Consider the following 20,338-nt stretch of genomic DNA (forward strand, 5'->3'; position numbering starts at 1 on the left):
AATAAGGATATGAGTTCTGGAGAGTAGGAACCCTGAGCCTCTGAGCCAATCAATGTCCTGTTTTTGTGCACCAAGAGAGCACTACAGATAGTTCCAAAGTCCAAAGTCCTCCAGGTTATGTGAGAGGAGGAGAAAGCAGTCAGCATTTTACCATTTGAGTATCCAGAAAGCTCTTATATAAGACTATAGTATCCAGAATAGTGTTTTCTATGTTCCTTCCATAGTCTTGTGTTCTGATACTCTATATTTAGCAACTCCTCCTGCATTGCTTTTTCATTGCTGTTTCGAAGGTCATCCCATAGAACTTGAGCTGACCATTCTTATCTATCACTTCTTTAGCATGATCTGTATGGCTTGAAACATCACTCCTTACATGGCAAAATCTTCCCCAGATCCAAAGCTTTAGCTACCAGATCCTAAGGTGTGCACTCCAGCAGCCTCCATCTGAGATGATTTGCCCCTTCAGAATGAAAGCAGATTCAGCACATTCCATCACTTTGCACAACCAAGGGTAGCCCACCAATGTTTTGGTGCAACTGGTACACAGAGAGCCTGGGCTTATTTCTACTTAGATTGTTTGTGCTCCAGAAAGAAGAAACTCTTCTGCCATCCTCCGTCACCACATTCCCTGACATAACGGTATGTTTTTCAAGTTTGGCAACAATACATTTCACAATGTATCTGGATATTCTGCAAAATATCCAGAATAGTCATTGGCCACATTTAGGTAAGTGAATATAACTTGAAGCACAGCTTGTATGATACTTATGATCTTTTCCACATGATTCTGTACACTGCCTGAACTCACAGCTAAATACTGCATACATTGTAGATGATTGTGGCAAGAAGTTTCTAGTTATCCAGAACTTATGAATTGCTTATGAATTGCTATGAACCTAAAGTGCTGTGTCGTAACTACTGCCATTTCAAATGTCCCTGAGTGGGTTTGCTTAGACTTATTTTTCTGAGACAGAGTTTCACACTGTTTGCCCAAGCTGGAATGCAGTGGCATGATAACAACTCGCTGCAGCCTTAACCTGCTGGGCTCAAGCCATCCTCACGCTCGGCCTCCCAAAGTGCTGGAATCACAGGCCTGACCATCGTGCCTGACTGCTTAAACTTTTAATATGTAACAGCATGCTCAAGATCGACCTCAGCAAGATTTTTGAGATTGCTTTTCTTAAGGCTTGAGGTCTGCATCTATGTAGAGGATCATGCTGGGTTGGTGGAGAAGCACATCTCAGCTGGCCGGGCAACTCTTTCCTGTGGCAGAAGCACAGTTGTGGGGGAGAGTGTGCTGTTGCTGCAGATCAGGTGCTTTTAAAAATTCAGTTTATAATGCAAAGAAAGCTTTTGCTGACCTCTTGATTCTGCATTAGTTGCCAGTGCTACATGACTCTTTAGTCTCGGTATTTACCCATCCTAATACTTTCACCCTGTTTTGTTGGCTTTCTACTTTGTATCCCTCACTAGTCTCGAAGTGCCACAAGGACAAAAACTATATCTGGTTCAACTTCGTAAACCATTCCAACGTGGAAATGTCAAGTTGGTGGAAACAATTAAAATTTCCATTAATATGGGAATTGTTAAATAAATTATAGTGTGGAAATTTTTCAGATACAAAAAAGAGTAAAATTATGCACATATAGTGACGTGAAATTGTATTAAAGCTATATTTTTAGTGAGAAAAGTGGCAGAACACTATTTAGAGAATAGTTCCATGCATATATACATATAACACATACATATATATGTATGCAACTAGTTTAGGAAGTAGTTCCAATTTTTGATATAAATATGGAATTGTTTCATTTTTTTCTAGAAATTGCTGTCAATTGTGATCTGTCAAACCCCCCCTTTCTCACTAGATAATACATTTCTTTAATGACACATTCACTTATTTCCTCAACTATTAGGTCACTTTCATTCATTAAGAGTTTTATTTTGAGTTCTTAAGATTCAGTCTGTACCAAAGGCATCCAAATAGAAGGAAAAAGAAGTCTGGTCTATTTTTTAAATGTTTCATTTTGAAATAACTTTAGCTATAAGGAATGCCACAGTTTCCATATACCTTACACCCAACTTTGCCTAGTAATTATGATACATTTATAAAAACTAAGAAGTTACCATTTGTGCACTGCTATTAAATAAAAACGATTCATTCACCAGGTTTTCTACTAATGTCCTTTTTCTGTTCCAGGATTCAATTCAGGAAACAATGTTGCATTTAGCTAACATGCCTATTTAGTCTACCCTGTGCCTGTTTCTTGGTCTTTCCTTGTTTTTCATTACCTTGACACATTTTAAGAGTGAGGTATTTTGTAAAATGTTCCTCAGTTTGGGTTTTCTGATGTTTTCTTATGATTAGATTGGGATTTTTTATTTTGAGAAAGAATGCTACAGAGGTAAAGTGCCCTTTTCATCTAATGTCAGGATTATATGATATTAGAACGAGTTATCACTGGTGATGTTAACTTTGGTCATTTGGTTAAAGTTCTCTTCTGGGTTTCTCCACTTGTAAAGTTACTACTTTTCCCTTTTCATACTCTTATTTGTTAGAAGCTAGTTTCTAAATGTAGCCCATACTAAAAAGGTGGGGAGTTAAACTTTACCTCCTAGAGAGAGGAGTGTCAATGAATTTGTGAATATATGCTTGAAAACAACTACAGTAATCAATAAATATTTGGGGGCAGATAATTTAAAACTATGCAAATATACTATGAATTTTGCCTGTAGCAATTACTACTATGATGTGCTGATGGTGATTTTTTAAAATATCCCTCATTCCTTTTACATTTAATATTTCAAATTACCCTGTAAGAAGACTTTCCCATTCTCCCCCACCCTATTTATTTATTGATACAATTATTTGTTTCTGTCAGTATGACTCACGGATTTTTAAAAATTCTTTAGGCTATAATCCAATACTATCATTTGTTACTGCTATTGCTGTTCAAATTGTTCGAGCCTTGGCCATTGGGAGCTCTTTCAGGTGGGCTTGCTTTCATCCTTTTTCCATCTCCTTGCTTTCTGGCACTACAAGATGTACCAGGTTCATCTTTTTTCTTCCTTTTCCCAGCCCTGTGATCAGCCATTTCTCCAGGGAGTCTTGGTTACTTTAATTGGATAATCATATTTAGTAATTAAGATCTGGGCATTGATTGTGCTGGTTACTATTAGGGTGTCATTGATTCTAGGACTTCTCAGTTGATAGAACAAGTAGATACATGAGTATATGTATACTAAACTGTTTATACACACATACTTGCATATATATTAATTATATATACACATATATAAACTCATACTGACACATTGACTCTAATCCATTACCACAAGTATTCATTTAGCTTTCTCATCTCTTGCTTATTTTTACCTTCTATCTCTGGCAGTGAGAAACCTGGTTCTTCTTGTCTATCATTTATTTACTTATTTAATTCTAGTGTATAAAGTAGTTTAAAATGGCTATCATGTACCCCATGCGAAATAAACTTCTCAACCAGAATACAAAATTTATGTACAGTTTTTTCTTGAGCTTTACAGTATGCAGTCAAAACAGTGGTTTCCAAAGCAAATTAGGTCAGCCCCTTTTTCCCACACCCTTTTCAGTGAAGTTATGTCATACATCTGTGATACAGTGAGATTCATGTGCCACAGTATGCTTTCCATTTTGGGTTCCCCCTACATTTTTAATTGACATAAAGCAAAGTCACCTTTCATGTTTTGGTGGTTCTGTGGAATTCAACACATTCACAAAGTCATGCATCTACCACCATAGTATCTATACAGAAGGGTTTTAGTATCCTGAAATTTCCCTTGTGCGGTGCTTTTGTAGTCAGCCCATCTTCCCGTCTCTACCCCGACAGCCTCTGTTTTGCATCCCTATAAATTAGCCTTTTCATAATGTCATGTAAATGAAATTGTACAATACACATCCTTTTGAGTCTGGCTTCTTTCACTTAGCAATATATATTTGAGATGCATACTTGAATCAGTAGTTTGTTCCTCTTAATTACTGAATAGTATTCCATTGTACAGATGTACCACAATTTGTTTATATTTTCACCAGCTGTAGAACACCTGGGATATTTCCAGTTTGGAGAAATTATGAATAAAGCTCCTATGAGCATTTCTGTACAGGTTTTTGTATGAACATACATTTTAATTTCACTTGGGTAAATACCTTGAAGTGGCATTGCTGGATTGTGTGGCAATTGTATGTTTAACTTTATAACAAATTGTCAAAATGATCTTTAAACTGGCTGTAACATTTTGCATTCCAAAGAGCAATGAATGAGAATTTCTTTTGTTCCACAGCCTCACTAGAATTTGTTATTTTTTCATTTGGGGATTTTCACTTGTTTGTTCACTTTATACCATCCTAAGTGTACAGTAATATCTGTTTGTGGTTTTAATATGTATTTCCCTCATTACTCACGATGCTAAGCATCTTTTCAAGTGCATATTTGTTGTCTGAATATATACTTTAATGAAGTTTCTGTTCATATCTTTACTTCCCGTAGCCTTTTTTGGGGTTTGCTTTTCTATTATTGGGTTTTAAGAGTCATTATTTCTTCTGGATAAAAATCTTTTATCAGATATGTGATGTGCAAATATTTTCTTCTAGTGAGTGGCTTGTATTTTCATTCTCATAACAGTGTCTTTCATGAAGCAAAAGTTCTTAATTTTTATGATATCCAGTTTTTAAAGTTGTTAGCTTTTGGTATTATATCTAAAAACTCATCACCACACCTAAGATCATATAGATTTTCTCCAATATTTTCTTCTAGACATGTTATAATTTTACATTTTACATTTAGGTCTTTGATATATTTGATTTAATTTTTGTGCAAGATATTATGTATGAGATAAGGTTCATTATTTTGCAGATAGATGTTTAGTTGTTTCAGTGTCATTTGTTGAAAAGACAATTCTTTCTTCCTTGAATTACCCTTGTGCATTTGTCAAATATTAGTAGACTATATTTGTGTGGGTTTATTTCTGAGCTGTCTTATTTCATTGATCTATGTACCTACTATTTTTCTGTTACCAAAACATCTTGCTTAATGTAGCTTTATGGAAAGTATTGAAATTTGTTAGTGTGTGTCCTCCAATTTTGTCCTTCTTTTTCTGTATGTTTTGGTTATTCTATTTCCTTTGACATTTCATTTCAATTTTGCAACTAGCTTGTTGATATCTACAAAAATGCTTGCTCTAATCCCATTACTGAGCATATACCCAAAGGAATATAAATCATTCTACTATAAAGACACATGCACACGTATGTTCATTACAGCACTATTTACAATAGCAAATACATGGAACCAACCCAACTACTCACCATGATAGACTGGATAAAGAAAATGTGGCGCATATACACCATGGAATACTATGCAGCCATAAAAAAGAATGAAATCATGTCCTTTGCAGGGACATGGATGAAGCTGGAAGCCATCATCCTGAGCAAACTAACACAGGAACAGAAAACCAAACACTGCATGTTCTCACTCATAAGTGGGAGTTGAACAACTAGAACACATGGACACAGGGAGGGGAACAACACACACTGGGGCCAATTGTAGGGTGGGGGCAAGGGGAGGGAGATCATTAGGGCAAATAGCTAATGCATGCGGGGCTTGAAAACCTAAATGAAGTATGTTGATAGGTGGTGCAGACCACCATGGCACATGTATACCTATGTAACAAACCTGCACCTTCTGCACATGCATCCCGGAATTTAAAGTAAAATATAGTAAAATAAAATAAATAAAAATTAAATTTTTTTTTAAATGCTTGCTCTGATTTTCATTGGGATATACACCAAATTGAGAAGTACTGACTTCTTAATAATGCTGACTCCTCCAATCTATAAACACACAATGTTTCCCTCTTAAAATGTCTTCTTTAATTTCTTTTTATCAGTGTTTTATTGTTTTCAGTAAATAGGTCCTGCACACACTCAGTTAGATTTACACTTAAGTGATCCATTTTTTGGTGCTATTGTAAATGGCATTTAAAATTTTTTAAATTCTAATTTTTCATTTTTTGTATATAGGGATAAAATTGACAGGTTGACCTTATATCCTGTAACCTTGCTAAACTCACCTAAGAGTTCTAGACTCTTTCAAGAATTCTTTAGGATTTTCTACATAGATAATCATGTCTGTGAACCCAGTTTTATTTCTTCTTTTCCCATTTGTATGTTTTTTATTTGTTTTTTCTTGCCTTACTTCATGGACTAGGACTTCTACTACTGTACTAAATAAAAGTAGTGGGAAATGTAAAAAATTCCAGATGGGAAAGAAAGAAGAAAAATGATGTCTGTTTGGAAATTATGTGGTCTTGTATACAGATAATAATAAGGAATACACTAAATTTATTGATCTATAGGTTCAATGCAGTCCCTATCAGAATCCCAGCTGGAATTTTTTTAAAAGAATTTGACATGCTAATTCTAAAATTCATATGCCATTGCAAGGAACCCTGAATATTAAAAAGTTTTCAAAATAAACCAAACAAGAAGAAACAAAGCAGCAAAGTTGGAAGGAGTCACACTTCTGATTTCAAACTTACTACAAAGCACAATAATCAAGGCAAGGCAGTACTGGCATAAAGATGGACACTTAGATCAATGGAATAGAATGTAATCTGTAGATCAATGGAAAGTATTAGTATTTTAAAAATATTGTCTTCCCATCCTTAAACATAAGTTGCCTTTCCTTTTATTTAGATCTTTAATTTGTTTCAACAGTGCTTTGTAGTTTTCAGGTTACAAATTTTGACTTCTTTTATGAATTTTATGCCTAAGTATTTCATTCTTTTTGATGCTATGGTAAATTGAATTGTATTCTTAATTGCATTTTCAGTTCAATTATTGATTCCATATACAAACACAGTTGGTTTCTGTGTGTTGACTTTGTATGCTACAACATGCTAAACTTGTATATTAATTTTAATAGTTTATTAGTTTATTCCTTACTGTTTTCTAAATATTAATACAAGATCATGTTATCTCCAAATAGAAATGTTTTCTTCTTCTTTTCCTATCTGAATGCTTTTTCTTTCCATTTCTTACCTAATTGCCCTGTCTAGAACCTCCGGTATGATGTTGAATAGTCGTAAGAGCAGATATTCTTGTCTTTTTCCATAGTTTAGGGGGAAACATCCAATGTTTCACCACTAAGTATGATATTAGTAGTGGGATTTTTGTAGATGCCCTTAATCAAGTTGAGAAACTTTTCTTCTATTCATAATTTGTTGCATGGTTGTTGCAATCAGGTGTTGGATTTTGTTGAACTATTTTCTGCATTTTTGGAGAACACTGTGGATTGTTTTTATTCTATTGATATAGTTAGCTTACAGTATTTTTTCAGTGTTCAAATTTTATTTTTAATCTTGTGCTTAGTTGTTCTATTCATTATTCAAAGTAGAATATTGAACTCTCCAATTATTATGGATAAATTGTCTATTTTTTTTCTGTAAATTCTGTCACTTTTTGCTTCATTCATTTTGGGGCACAGTTGCTAATTGCATATTCTGTTGGATTGCATCGTATTTCTGATGAAATACATCTTATCACTATAAAATACCACTCTTTATCTCTAGTAATATTTTTTATTTTAAATTCCATTTTGTCAGATAATAGTATATCTACTCCAGCTTTATTTTTGTTGTTTACAGTATATACATATATGTGTGTGTGCATGTGTATATATATGTGTGTGTGTATGTGTATATATATATCCTTTTACTTTCAACCTATTTGTGTCTTTGAACCTAAAGTGTGTCTTCTGTAGACAGCATATAGTTGGATCTTTTTAAAAATCCATTTTGACAATCTCTGTCTCTTCTTTGAATTGTTTAATGCTTCACATTTAATGTTATTATTGATACAATCGGATTTATGTCTGCCAACTTACCTTTTGTCTGTCATATGTCTTCTGTCTTTCTTGTTCCTCTTTTGCTTTTTTCTTGCTTTTTTCTTGCATTAAGTGAATATGTTTTGAGGAAGCATTTTAATTTATTTAATTTTTTTTATTATATTTTTTGGAATTTTTTTTAGTGGCTTCCCTAGGATTTGGCATATACATATTAACTTATCAGAATCTACTTCAGATTGATACTAATTAATTCTAGTGAGATATAGAAACCTCACTTCTATATAGCTCTATTCCCATTTCCCACTTTTTGTGGTATTATTGTTTTCATATTATGTCTATAAATGTTATAATGTATAAATGTTATAAATCCAACCATTGTCATCATTATTATTTTATATAATTTTGTCTTGTATGGAAGATGAAAAAAGAAAAGAAAGCAAGTATGTATTTATAGAATATATTTCCCCCCACACCCCTGCTGTGTAAAGCCTCTTACATCACTCTTCATAGGGCACAGCCTTGAGTTTGTCCACAGTCAATCTGGGTTTTTGCAATTTTGTCTTTCACCATCTCTTTCCCTGGATACACCTGGCTGTTGAGCTACACTAATTGCTGGTTGATTGTTCTATGGTTTTTGACAATGCACTAGGGTATAGAATGCTCCACAGGTTCATGGTATTAAATTTGGACTTCTTTGCAGAGATAGCATTTTTTTTTTTTTTAAACAGAGTCTTGCTCTGTCGCCCAGGCTGGAGTTCAATGGTGCGATTTCGGCTCACTGAAATCTCTGCCTCCCGGGTTCAAGCGATTCTCGTGCCTCAGCCTTCCCTGTAGCTGGGATTACAGTGTGTGTTACCACACCTGGCTAATTTTTGTATTTTCAGTAGAGACAGCGTTTAGCTATGTTGGCCAGGCTGGTCTTGATCTCCTGGCCTCAAGTGATCTGCCCGCCTCGGCCTCCCAAAGTGCTGGGATTACAGGCATAAGCCACCATGCCCGGCCTGCAGAGATAGTTTTTGAGGTGAGTGTTTGAGATTTGCTTTGACCCCGAGAGCACTCTACTTAGATGTGTCTTTCCCTGGTTCTCTCTGGTAAATTAGCTGGTCTAACATTTAGCTTACATCTTTCATGAATCTACCAACTTCCTCTTAATTGCTTTTCACTACAACCTCCATTTTTATAGCACCTTAGCCTTCATTTTCTCCACACTGTGTGACAAATGAAATCAGTTCTTTTGGAAGGAGATTTAGAGCTGTGAGTTTTAAAGTGTGACTCTCTCCCTGGCCAAAAACTCTTACACAAGGCTCTGGAGCTGGGGATGGGAATGGTGACACAATTCTCTCTGAATAGAACTTCTGCTTTAGGAGCTGGGCACTTGACTGTGAGTGGGCATTACCTTCATGTCTTCTTAGCTTGCCCCTCCCAGGCAATTGGTGCCCCAGTATTCTCAGCACGTTATGCTGGAAGTAAAGCCACCTTCTAATGAGTGGGGCCTGGGCAGAAGGAAGCCCTCACCTCTCAGCTGCACTCTTCCAGGATTTAGCTTCTGCAACAGATAGCTCAAGGAAGGAAGAGAACTTATGTCTGTCTGGGGAAAATACTGTGACCCTCCAAGTATGGGCTGGTGGGAGAGAGACCTGTGTTTTTGGCTGAACCCTTCTGGAGTGTTTTCATCATGCTGAATTGGAAGTGAGAAGACAGGAAGAGAATCTTGGTTCAAATGCCGCATATTTCATTGTTCTTATTAAGTTTAGTAGATATTCTTGAAGAAATGTTTCTTTATTTGCCCTTAGGACCATTTCCAAAGAGTTTAAATAGTTATATTATTTCACCAGTTTCACTGAGGAGTATATCCTCAGACCTCATGTTGCCATGGCTGTGGATCATCAATCATAGTTATTTTAAATTTTTGGTCTTATTGTTCCAAAATCTGTGTCATATCTGATTCTAGTTCTGATGATTGATTTGTCTGTTCAGAATGTTTTATTTTCTTGCCTTTTTGTATTTTTCATAATTTGTACTTGAAAGGTGGGTTATGTGTAAGGCAGTAATCACTGAGGTAAATAGATTTTATGCTTGGGTATGTCTATATCTTTCCTTCTGCTGTGTTTTAGGGGGAAGATTTGCTTAAATCTACTCAGAAGTTAGGCTGAGTTTGCTGAGTCTGACAGTTTGTTTACCATATATATCTAGTTCTTTCCACCTGGCTTTGCATTTTCCCTTTCTACTGCTCCCTAGGAAGGATATGTCCCTTGCTGTCATTCAGTATATTTTTACTCAGTATTTGTTAGCATGGTGCTGGGGAGCAGAAAGGGCATTCTCTGATGTTCTGATCATGTCTTCATCTTTGGTAAGCACTGAGAGCCTGAGTTTTGGTGGTGTAGACTTCACACGTGTTCATGCTTCTCTTCCACATGTAAATGCTGGACCTAGCACACACGCCTGCACCCTCCCCTTCATATAGCTTTTGTTTTCCTGTTTGCTGTCCTCAGCTGCAGTGGATTTCCACCAGTAACTTCATGATATGGGTTTTGTTGTCCTTCTTCCTGCAGATTAAGACTTTTGTTTACTAAGAGAGATGGATCTAGTTGAAATGTCAGCAAGGGACTGCTATTCCCCTCTCTTAGCTGGTACTATAGGGCAAGCTTTTATGGATTCCCGCTGATCTTCCCTGGGAACATCTAGTGGAGTTTCTAGAGTTAAGCCTGAAGGAGGGTGCAAGTTCCTTTATGTCTGTGACCCTCAGAGACTTCACACACTCTCATGCTGGTCCTCACTCAGTCTTCAGAAATCCATTGACAATTTCTAGCTCAATTTTCTTTAACTGACCTACGTGGCATTTGATGGTATCTATTTCAGGTAAGGAAATGCTTGGTTACTACTATTTCTCTCCCCAAGTGTCTTTCTCTAGATTTGAGGATAATTGTTTGCCCTGTGACCTGAGTTCTCTGATGGTTTTAAGAAAAAATGTTATATTGCAGTTTATCCAACTTTTTCCCCTATTGTAAATGTGTAAGTTATATTATTTTCAGCTCTCCATTTGGAGCTGAAACTGGCAATTGTCTTGTTCATTTTACAGCTTAAATAGTATATTCAATTTAAGGCTCCCTTTGGTTCCCATAAACAACATATACCCTTTTGCTCTAGGAGCTTGTAGCAGACAGGCAGTTGGAGTCTATTCTTAGAAACATTTTTCTCCTTATCCCAAAAACATTTCCTAGGTTTGGGATAGAAGTGAGGGAGAAGTAAGGTTCATATCCTCTATTATATGGTTGTGCTTAGCATCATTGGCCATTTTCTATCAGCTTGAAAGAACTAGCGATAGATTCAATAGTCTCCAGTGTTAATAACTGCTTTCATTTTTCTGTCATAAAGCTTCACATTTTTTCCCTGTCCTCTTTCCTTTTGGGGTATGTAGGAGACTTTTGTAGGAATGGATATAAAACTTCACAGCATAAAAAATTTAAAGCATTTGTCCTTGTCACAGCCAGCTGCAATCTGAATTTGACCAAATAATTTGGGGTTAAGGTAGGAAGGTTGAACTATTCTCTCAGAGTGCGGTGAAACAGCCCCTAGAACAGTTTGGGTAGGTATGTAGTTGGAAAAATAATCCCAACCTATTTTGCTCAGACTCTCAGAAGAGCCTAGATTGTGCCTAGACCTGTTTTGGTGTTTATGTGGTGATTTCAGTTCTGTGTTTGCTTGGAACAATGCTTCTGATGTTCGAGTCATCTCAGGCCCCAAAATTTAAGGAACCCCAAGCAAAAAGACCTTGCCTGTAGGAGCATGTGTTCCTACAATTCAAAATACAAGGGACGCTACCATTTGTCTGAATACCCACATTCACTGCAGAAACAGTTCACAATTTGGGGGTCAGTATAGTCAGCTGTGAATTGGTGTGAAAATGCCTTTCTAAGGCGTTGATGATGGAGGCAGCAATGCCATTGTGAGCCTTGTTCTTTAGGTTTGTCATCCAAGGAAACATCACTTTTTTGACATCCTAAAGGACTGGTTGGACAATAAAGTGAAAATGAAAATGAAATCCTTGGTTTAGGAAAGGAAACTGGCTGGGCGCAGTGGCTCACGCCTGAAATCCCAGCAGTTCGGGAGGCCGAGGCGAGTGGATCACTTGAGGTCAGGAGTTCAAGACCAGCCTGGCCAACATGATGAAACCCCGTCTTTACTAAAAATACAAAAATTAGCCAGGCACAGTGGCATGTGTCTGTAATCCCAGCTACTCAGGAGGCTGAGGCAGGAGAATTGCTTGAACCCAGGAGGCGGAGGTTGTAGTGAGCCAAGATTGCACCACTCCACTCCAGCCTGGGTGACAGAACAAGACACTGTCTAAAAAAAAAAAAAAAAAGTAAAGGAAAGGAAACTGGTTAAGAATTATTGCATTACAGCCAGATAAACCTGGATTTCAATCTGGGCTCTTCTCTTTGTTGGTATGGAACATTGAATAAATCATTTTCCTCTTTGAGCCTCAGTTCAATCACCTATATAGAGGGCATAAATAACAGCTCTCTCAGACATCAATCACCTATATAGAGGGCATAAATAACAGCTCTCTGAGAAATCTTGTCAGAATTAAAGGAGCTAGAAATATGAAGAAGTGGGCTATGAATAGTGGCGATTTTTGTCACTTCTAGACCACAGTGTAGAAAAGTGACTGTGAGATCCTCATACACTCTTTCTTTGCTGCAATGGACCCCTGACAGACTATAAGGAGCAGGGCTTCTCTATCCCCAACCTTCATGAAGTTTGAGAAACCTTTGTTGTGTTAAGCCACTGAGGTTTTGGGGCTGTTAGCTACCTCAGCATAAGCTTAGCCTAACCTGACAAACACAAATGGTCCTCAAAGTTAAGCAACAGAGTCACTGGGATGCTTGCTAAAATAAACATTGTATGTGGTAAAGCTATATTGGGGGTAGGCAATAGACAAGGGAGTTATGATGGTAAGAAAGAATTACTCCATTATCATATCAGAAAATCTTAATGACAAAAATAAACAAGTCAAGAAATAGCAGTTGCAAATCATATATCTGATAAGGGACTTATGTTCAGAATAAACAAAGAACTCTTACAACTCATCAATAAGAAAACAATCCAATTTAGAAAGGGACAAAAGATCTGAATACGTATTTCTCCAAAGAAGAAATGCGAATGGCCAATAAGCACATGAAAAGATGATGAACATCATTAGCAATTAGAAAAATGCCAATTAAAACCACAATATGACGCCGCTTCATATCCACTAAGATGGCTTTAATCAAAAATACAGGCAATAACGAGTGTTGGTGAGGATATGGAGAAATTGGAAACTTCCTACACTGCTGGTGGGATTGTCAAATACCATAGTTGCTTTGGAAAACAGTTTTGGAAGTTCCTCAAAATTTAAATATAGAGTTATCATTACTTCGCAATTCCACTCCTAGGTGTATACACAAGGGAATCAAAAACATATCTACACACAAAATATGTATACAAATGTTTAGTAATGATACGTGTTACAACATGAATGAACCTTGAAAATATTATGGCAAGTGAAAGAAGCAAGACACAAGAGGCCACATATTGTATTATTCAATTAATATGAAATGTCCAGGGTAGGCAAATCCATAGAGACAGAAGGGAGGTCAGTGCTTGCCAGATGCTAGGAGAACAGGGGAGTGGGCATGACATTATGTGCTAATGGATATGGGATTTCTTCTTAAGGTGATGAAAATATCCTGGAACCAGATAGTGATAATGACTTCAGAAGTCTGCTAATATGCTAAACACCACTGAATTGTATACTGTAAAAGGGTGAATTTTATGGTATGTGAATTACCTTTTAATAAAGCTGTTAAAAAAGAAATAGCAACATATACATATTATTCAGAAAGATGGAGGTAAATGCCAAAATAAAACAAAAATGTTTATGTAGTTGCCTATGGTAGTAGCCTCTGGGGAGTGGGAATGTGGAATGGCAAGGAAAACTGCAGTTTTTAATAATTAAAAAAAACTCTTGTACTATAGGATTTTAAAAATTTGTGTGTGTATTTATTTGATAAAAATGAAAAGGAGCTAAAAGCAAAAGACACATGCAGACACGCACACACAAACACACACACACACATTGTGGAGACAAATCAGAAGGGATTCTGACGCATTGGGTCTGAGGTGGGAGCCAGGATCCTGCATTTTCAACAAGATAGTTAGGTGATTTCAATGCAGAAGTTCTGCTAGTAAGTAGCAAACTTTGAAAAACACTACTATATCCAACGTTAAAATCATTTAGCAATGAATTTTGATATAATCCATCTCCTGCTGTGTTCCTTTTGAAGTGGCAAGTTTCAGTTGCTAAAGAATAACATTACAGTTTCAAGGCTATGTATTCAATCAGGGGCAGAACTGGGCCAAGAACTGAGGCCTTCTGACTCAATAATTAACATAGTTACTTTTTAAGCTTCTATTATGTGCTATGGAGTAACAAAATGAGTAAGATAAACTCTTTGCTTTAAAGGGCAAGTCTAGTGGGGTAATTATAATGCCTGACAAATATATTAGTTAAGATTTTATGAAGCATTTTTCCCACATTTCATGTCAGTATTAACATAACTATAAAGAGAGAAGATGGACATTCTCCACAGTTCAGAAGGGAACCTATTGGGGATTCAATTCACCAGGGACTTCAGGTGAATCTAAAGGGCTTTGTTACCTTGAAGACTCTAGCCCACCAGCAACAACTGGGCCCTTAGAGGGTGCAGGACCCTGGAGAGGGGGCACAATGCCCAACAGATGTGGCGTTACCCAGGGGAAAGTGGCAACTATCTCTCAGCTTCCTGTACCTATTTTTAGGCACAGGTGAGACCTCCCTTAGCAACACTCCACACCCTCACCAACTGTCTGACTTGGTACTGTTAGTGCAGGGGAGAGGGCAGGGGCCAGCCTAACATAGGTCACAGACTCAAGCGTCACATCTGATCTACTCCACAGCCCTGGGAGGTAAGTTTTGGCCCCATTTCACACAAGGCTGTCTCTTACAGCAATGAATCTGTAGTAACTGCCAGGTTGATTCCTCCAACTTCAAGTCCCAGGGGTAATGTGAGTTTTATCTATCATTTTGTGTTCTAACAAGAATTGTAAGTGTCTCCACTGCCTTCATATGATCAATGAATAGTTCTTTTGATTGCCTAGTATTTACTATTTTCCTATTTTGTTTACCTTTTATTACTTCCTTTAAAACAAAAATAGCCTGTGCTTTTTAGATTTAAAAAAAAGTACAGATGAGAAAAAGAATAATTTCCAGTCCCACCACACAAAGAAATTCATGATTTCTCTTTGGTCTACTCAATTGCAGTGTCCCCCATGTATGGATATATTATGTAAACATTTTTTTTTCAGAAATGGGCTGATGCTGTATACATGGTTCTGAAAACTCTTTTTTATTGTTATTTTACAATGTACCATGAACATTTATTCCATGCACATGGGTGAAAATTCTCTACTAAAAGACAGAGCACTGTAGGTAGGTCAAAAGTCTGCTGGTAACAAGAGTGACACCTAAAGGAAAGTATCAGCTTAAGGTTAAAGCACATAGCCCGGCAAATGCCTGCCAGGAAAAGCAGGACTGGCAATATTCCCATCAGAGAAATCAGAATTAAAGGCCAAAGACATTAAACATATGGGACATCTTCTAAGTCTTTCTGGCCCCTACCTCCGCCCCTCACTCCCCTCACACCCCGTTGGCCCCTTGGGGCAAATGGATCCTGTACATCTCTTTGCATCCAATGAAAACCACCCATTTTCTGTTTTTTCCTTAGCTCCTCCTGAGCCCTTGACACATCTCCACATTCTCTCATCACCTCCTCACTGCTCAGATGCCTTTCTTGTAAGTCCTCCTGAGAGTCCTTGGGGGAATCGTCCGTCCCCCTGTCCGTTTTTCTTTTTGCTTTCCGGGGCACATAATCTTCAGCCGGGCGCTTTTCGGCGGCCCGCGGCTGGCTCTCTGGCTTTGCCTGGGAGGCTGGCTTGCCCTCACTTTGTGGCTTGCCCTCACCTTCAGACTTGCCCTGCTTTTCCTGGCTTCCCTCATCTTCCAGTTGTCCCTCATCATCTGGCTCTCCCTCATCCTGTCGCTTTCCCTCGCATTCTGTCTTCCCCTCCATGTCCGGTTTTTCTTCCTCGTCTGACTTTCCTTCATCTTCTGTACTTCCCTCATCTTCTGGCTTTCCCTCACTTTCTAGGTTTCTTTCATTCTCTGGCTTTCCTTCATTTTCTTTGTAGAGCTTTTCCATGTTGAGATGTTCCCTTCTTTGCCTTTCCTAGGAGACAAAAAGAAGACACAGGACACTGAGGGCTTTGGGGGTTGAACACAGGTCCTTATAGTACTTGTATTTCTTAACTTAGGGTTTTCCTGACCCTATCCCATCTTCCAGGTGCACTCCCACCCTTACATTCCTTCCTCTCCTTTTCACTTTGCACATGTTCACGCAAGCCAACCTTACAGAAACTTCCACAGGTGCTTCTCCGTACATTTAAGGAGGATGTGCTGAGAAATACATAGGAGCATATTGGCCCTTAAACTTTGCTCTGGCCTTGGCTATGCCTACCCATACCAATTTTAACTGGGTAGTTCCAATTTACACAGACCTGCAGAAATCCTGGTTAGTTTTCTTCTTTTTCCCCTTTCATGCAGTTGTAAGACTTATAAAACTGCAGACAGAACAGAACCATAGCCAGTTCTCAGATTTCAGGGCTACTCTTATATCCTCTGGGGGCATCACAGATGCTACACCTCCATTCTCTTACTTTCTTATTCTCCCCTCTATCCTAATCAGCCATAGATCACCATATTCCCTTAGGGTCTTGACAGCAGTCATGTATCCCGAAACTGCAAGAGGGAGGATTGGAGGAGGGGTGGCAGGCAGTGGCCTCCCCAACTTCTGCTCTGGCTTAAGTCACTCCTACTCCCAAGGGTCCTGGTGCAGTAGCCCTCTCCCACTGACCTGCACTGATACTGCAGATCTTTCCTTTTCTTGTCTGGGTTAGTGCCCACAACCACAGACCTGAAGACCTGCAGAAAGACAAGAAACAGGTGGGTGAATGAGAAATTGAGAATGTGAATGACTGGTAACTTGGACACTGGTTGTTTGGGACCCTATTTGTCAAAACTTTCCCAGCTCCTATCACCTCCTCGCCCTTTCCTTGCATTCTCTGATTCCCCCTCCGCATGCAGCTCCTTCTTAAGAGCCTCCATTGTTCTACTTCTGGGAAATAGGCGAGAAAGATTATTTCCAAAGCGTTTCTATGTTTCTGAATCTTCCTCCCAAATTCTTATCTCACTTTTCTGGCACGAAAATGAGTGGGGTTAGAGACAAGGATGTTCTGAAGACAGAGTGTTCTGCTGCACTCAGATCTCTACATTCCAAATCCCTCACCCTAGGGTAGCCAAATAGCAGAGCCCACCACTTCTCTGAAAATGGTGATGACAGAGATAGGGGGCAGGGCAGAAATGTCCAAAACACTCCTGCCACCTCCTCCCTCCCCACATACACAGAAAGCCCACATTTTTCTGCAATGCAAGAGACAAATTATTTCCAAACCCGGTAACATTTTTGGTCTTGCTGCTACCTCATCTCAATCCTCCTAGTTCAGAAGCCACTCCTCCTGGATAGGGAGCTGATCCCCAGATCAAACCTCTGTCTCCCTTTTTCTACAGCACCTCCTTCCCCTGACCCCCTTAGCCCACCATTTCCGGCTCCAAAATGGAGGGAGGATGGAGAAAAGACTCTGGGAACTCAGGCCTGGACCCGTTGCAGGGTCCGCCCTCCGCAGCCTGGGGTCACTGACTGCGCCCGCCTCCCCCTGCCTTGCAGGGATCAGGCCGTTTTCTCGCCGTTTCGTCGCTGTTCTCTTCCCTGGTCCTCCTCCTCCTCCATCAGACATCGCCCGGTCGCCGGCTTCCTAGGAGTTCCCAACTGGTACCCAATTCTCAACCCTTGACCTCTCTCGAGTTCCGCCCCCCTCCCCCCTCCCCGCCCCCCACCAAGCCCTCCATTTCTTGCACCAAATGAGTGAGCATCGGGAAAGGAGTGGAGAGAATCCAGTCCTGGACCCGCTCTGGTCTTTGCCCTCTGCCATCCCAATCACAGGGATCCACAGGCTGTGGATGGGTTCGTAGCCATCTCGGGGAAATGACTCTTTCTCACATTTCCTTCTGCCAGAAGCCTGCACTTCTCCAGGGAAATAAAAGCTGGTACCCATACCTCTTGCCCAATACAAAAAAATTTCTGCGCCAAAATGAATGGGGGTGGAACGGGGCGGTATCTAGAAAGCAGATCCGATCCTCCGTAGCCTATGTGCATTACCATCCCTACCTCAGGGGTCCCCGGCTTGTACCGACCTGCAGGGCTGTAGGGCAGTTGCCTTCTCTGTCCCTCTGTCTGAAGTCTGCCTTCCTCCACGGAAACAGGGATCTGGTACCTGGAGGAGAGGGACTTCTGCACACGTCGGCTTCAGATCACGTGAGAAAAACGTCACCAGTGGGCTCGGGTCCCTAGTTCCCCTCCCACCCTCAGAAAGTGCGTCAGGAGCCAGCCCACTTCTTCCCTTCACTAGTCTGTCCGTCTGAGAGCCCTCCGCACACCCAACCCCGGCTTAGCTCTCTCTCTCGCCCCACCGCACGGGGCCCTGTCACTCATTTTGGTCTTTGCTAATCCCAGAGGTCAAATGTGGCCCTTTCTCTGTGTGGTATGCATTTATTCTTCCGTGGTTATCAGGGAGGGACCGCACCTTCTTCTAGAGCTATTGGCCATTGGTACATCTCAGAGGAATTTTTTTTCTTTCTCTCCTTTTATCCGAAGGCACCTACTCGATCTAATTCTACACGCAGCCACTGATGTTCATTCTGCCTGTGAACCAGACCTTCTCATAGTGGGTACAAGGTGGATTGTCAAGTAGGGGTACGAGTAGTTAAAACAGGGGTTTTATTTTTTAAAATTTTTTTGATCTTATTTAATTCACTCTCCTCAGCATGGGTTATTCTTATAAGCACAAAATTAAATAAAGCTATTTCATTTATGAGAAAGTGTTTAAGAGAGAGAAAAACTTAAAAGATTTCAAAATTTTCTACTCAGAAGAGAGATCAAATTAAGTTCATAATATTAACTTTTGCCATATACACAAGGAATTCAATTGGCAACAAGCAAAATATACATTAAAAAATTTTTCATAAATAGCTGGTTCTCTCACGTTCTATTTAACACACACACACACACACACACACATTTAATGTTCCCAAACGATTACTGAGTGCTAAATAGACTTGCTGGAATCTGATGGTTGACAGAAAATTAAAAAATGTCTCTTTAAAAAAATTGGCTCATGGCTATTTTCATTCATTCATTTAGCTCTAGGCAAAGGGAAGAGCTGTGAGACCAAGGCTGCAGGATATGTGAAGGATGCAGAAATGGTCCTATCCTCCCTGCCCTGCCAAGATCAGGGGAAGGTGTTCTTCTCCACCCCCTCATATTCTAGAATTTCTCATCCCCTGCATTCAGGCACATGACTCTGTTTCTCACTCCAAGAATATACCTGGACAGGTGACCAAGGTGGTGATATGAGTAAATGCCTTTGGCTCCTTCCCTCCTCCCTCCCCCTAATTCCCACAGGGAGAACCCAGCCCCAGCAGAGAGTGGAGCATTGTTCATGCCTCTAGAAAACTAGAACAGATCTCTTCTAGACCCTTGCAGCTGAGGGTGTTCATGAGGCCTGAAGAAGTGATTGCTGGGGTAGAGTCCCCTGCAACCTGCCTGCTCTCTGCCCTTATTCACAGTGCCTGAGTGGAAGCCTCCTTAGACCCTGTCTGTTGCCTCCCGCCTAGCCTAAAAAGTGCAGTCTGGCGGGCCTCTCACCCCCAAACTCTGTATCTCCAGGGAACCCAGAGGGAGCCTAACCTTGCGGCAGGATTGCTGCCTGCCAGTCCATACTAACCTATAACTGTCTTAGCAAATTTAGGCCAGTGTCTAAGGAGTTCTGCCATGCTGTCCATATTGACCTAGACCAAGTATTCCCAATTGATGAAGTCTGTGGGCCACCTGAAATGGTATGTAAAATTGCATATGTTTAGGAAGTAGTGGAGTATGCACACTCTTGTGAGAAGATCTGTACCCTAGGAACCTGAATAATGTTTTGTTCTATTTGCACACCCCATTCTGTTTATCCATCATATGTTGATGAATATTTAGGTCATTTTCATCTTTTAGCTGTTGTAAATAGTGCTGCCATATACAATCACGTACAAGTTTTTGTGTGGATGTATGTTTTTATTTTATATAAGCAAGTTGACATCATGAAAAAGAGGAAACCATAAAGTAAGGACAGAAAGAAGAAGAAGCTACTTGACAAAGAGATAAGAAGGGGAAGACACAAATAGCCGCTGAGCCATGTTAAAGAGAGCTCATCTATTACTTGGG

At 39.4% G+C, this 20,338-nt stretch overlaps 1 protein-coding gene across 1 annotated transcript; it reads right to left on the minus strand.

Annotated features, from left to right (window-relative positions):
- Positions 1–15,284: 15,284 nt before the first annotated feature.
- TCEAL5 (transcription elongation factor A like 5) lies at positions 15,285–18,532 on the minus strand. The gene is made up of 3 exons (XM_054473073.1): positions 18,268–18,532; positions 16,871–16,938; positions 15,285–16,186 (listed from the first exon to the last, which is right to left on the minus strand). Exon 3 carries the CDS (start codon positions 16,157–16,159, stop codon positions 15,539–15,541), a length of 621 nt encoding a protein of 206 aa, XP_054329048.1. The 5' UTR covers positions 16,160–16,186; positions 16,871–16,938; positions 18,268–18,532; the 3' UTR covers positions 15,285–15,538.
- Positions 18,533–20,338: the final 1,806 nt, after the last annotated feature.

Source organism: Pongo pygmaeus, chromosome X (genome assembly GCF_028885625.2).
Source record: "Pongo pygmaeus isolate AG05252 chromosome X, NHGRI_mPonPyg2-v2.0_pri, whole genome shotgun sequence".
Taxonomy (NCBI): domain Eukaryota; kingdom Metazoa; phylum Chordata; class Mammalia; order Primates; family Hominidae; genus Pongo; species Pongo pygmaeus.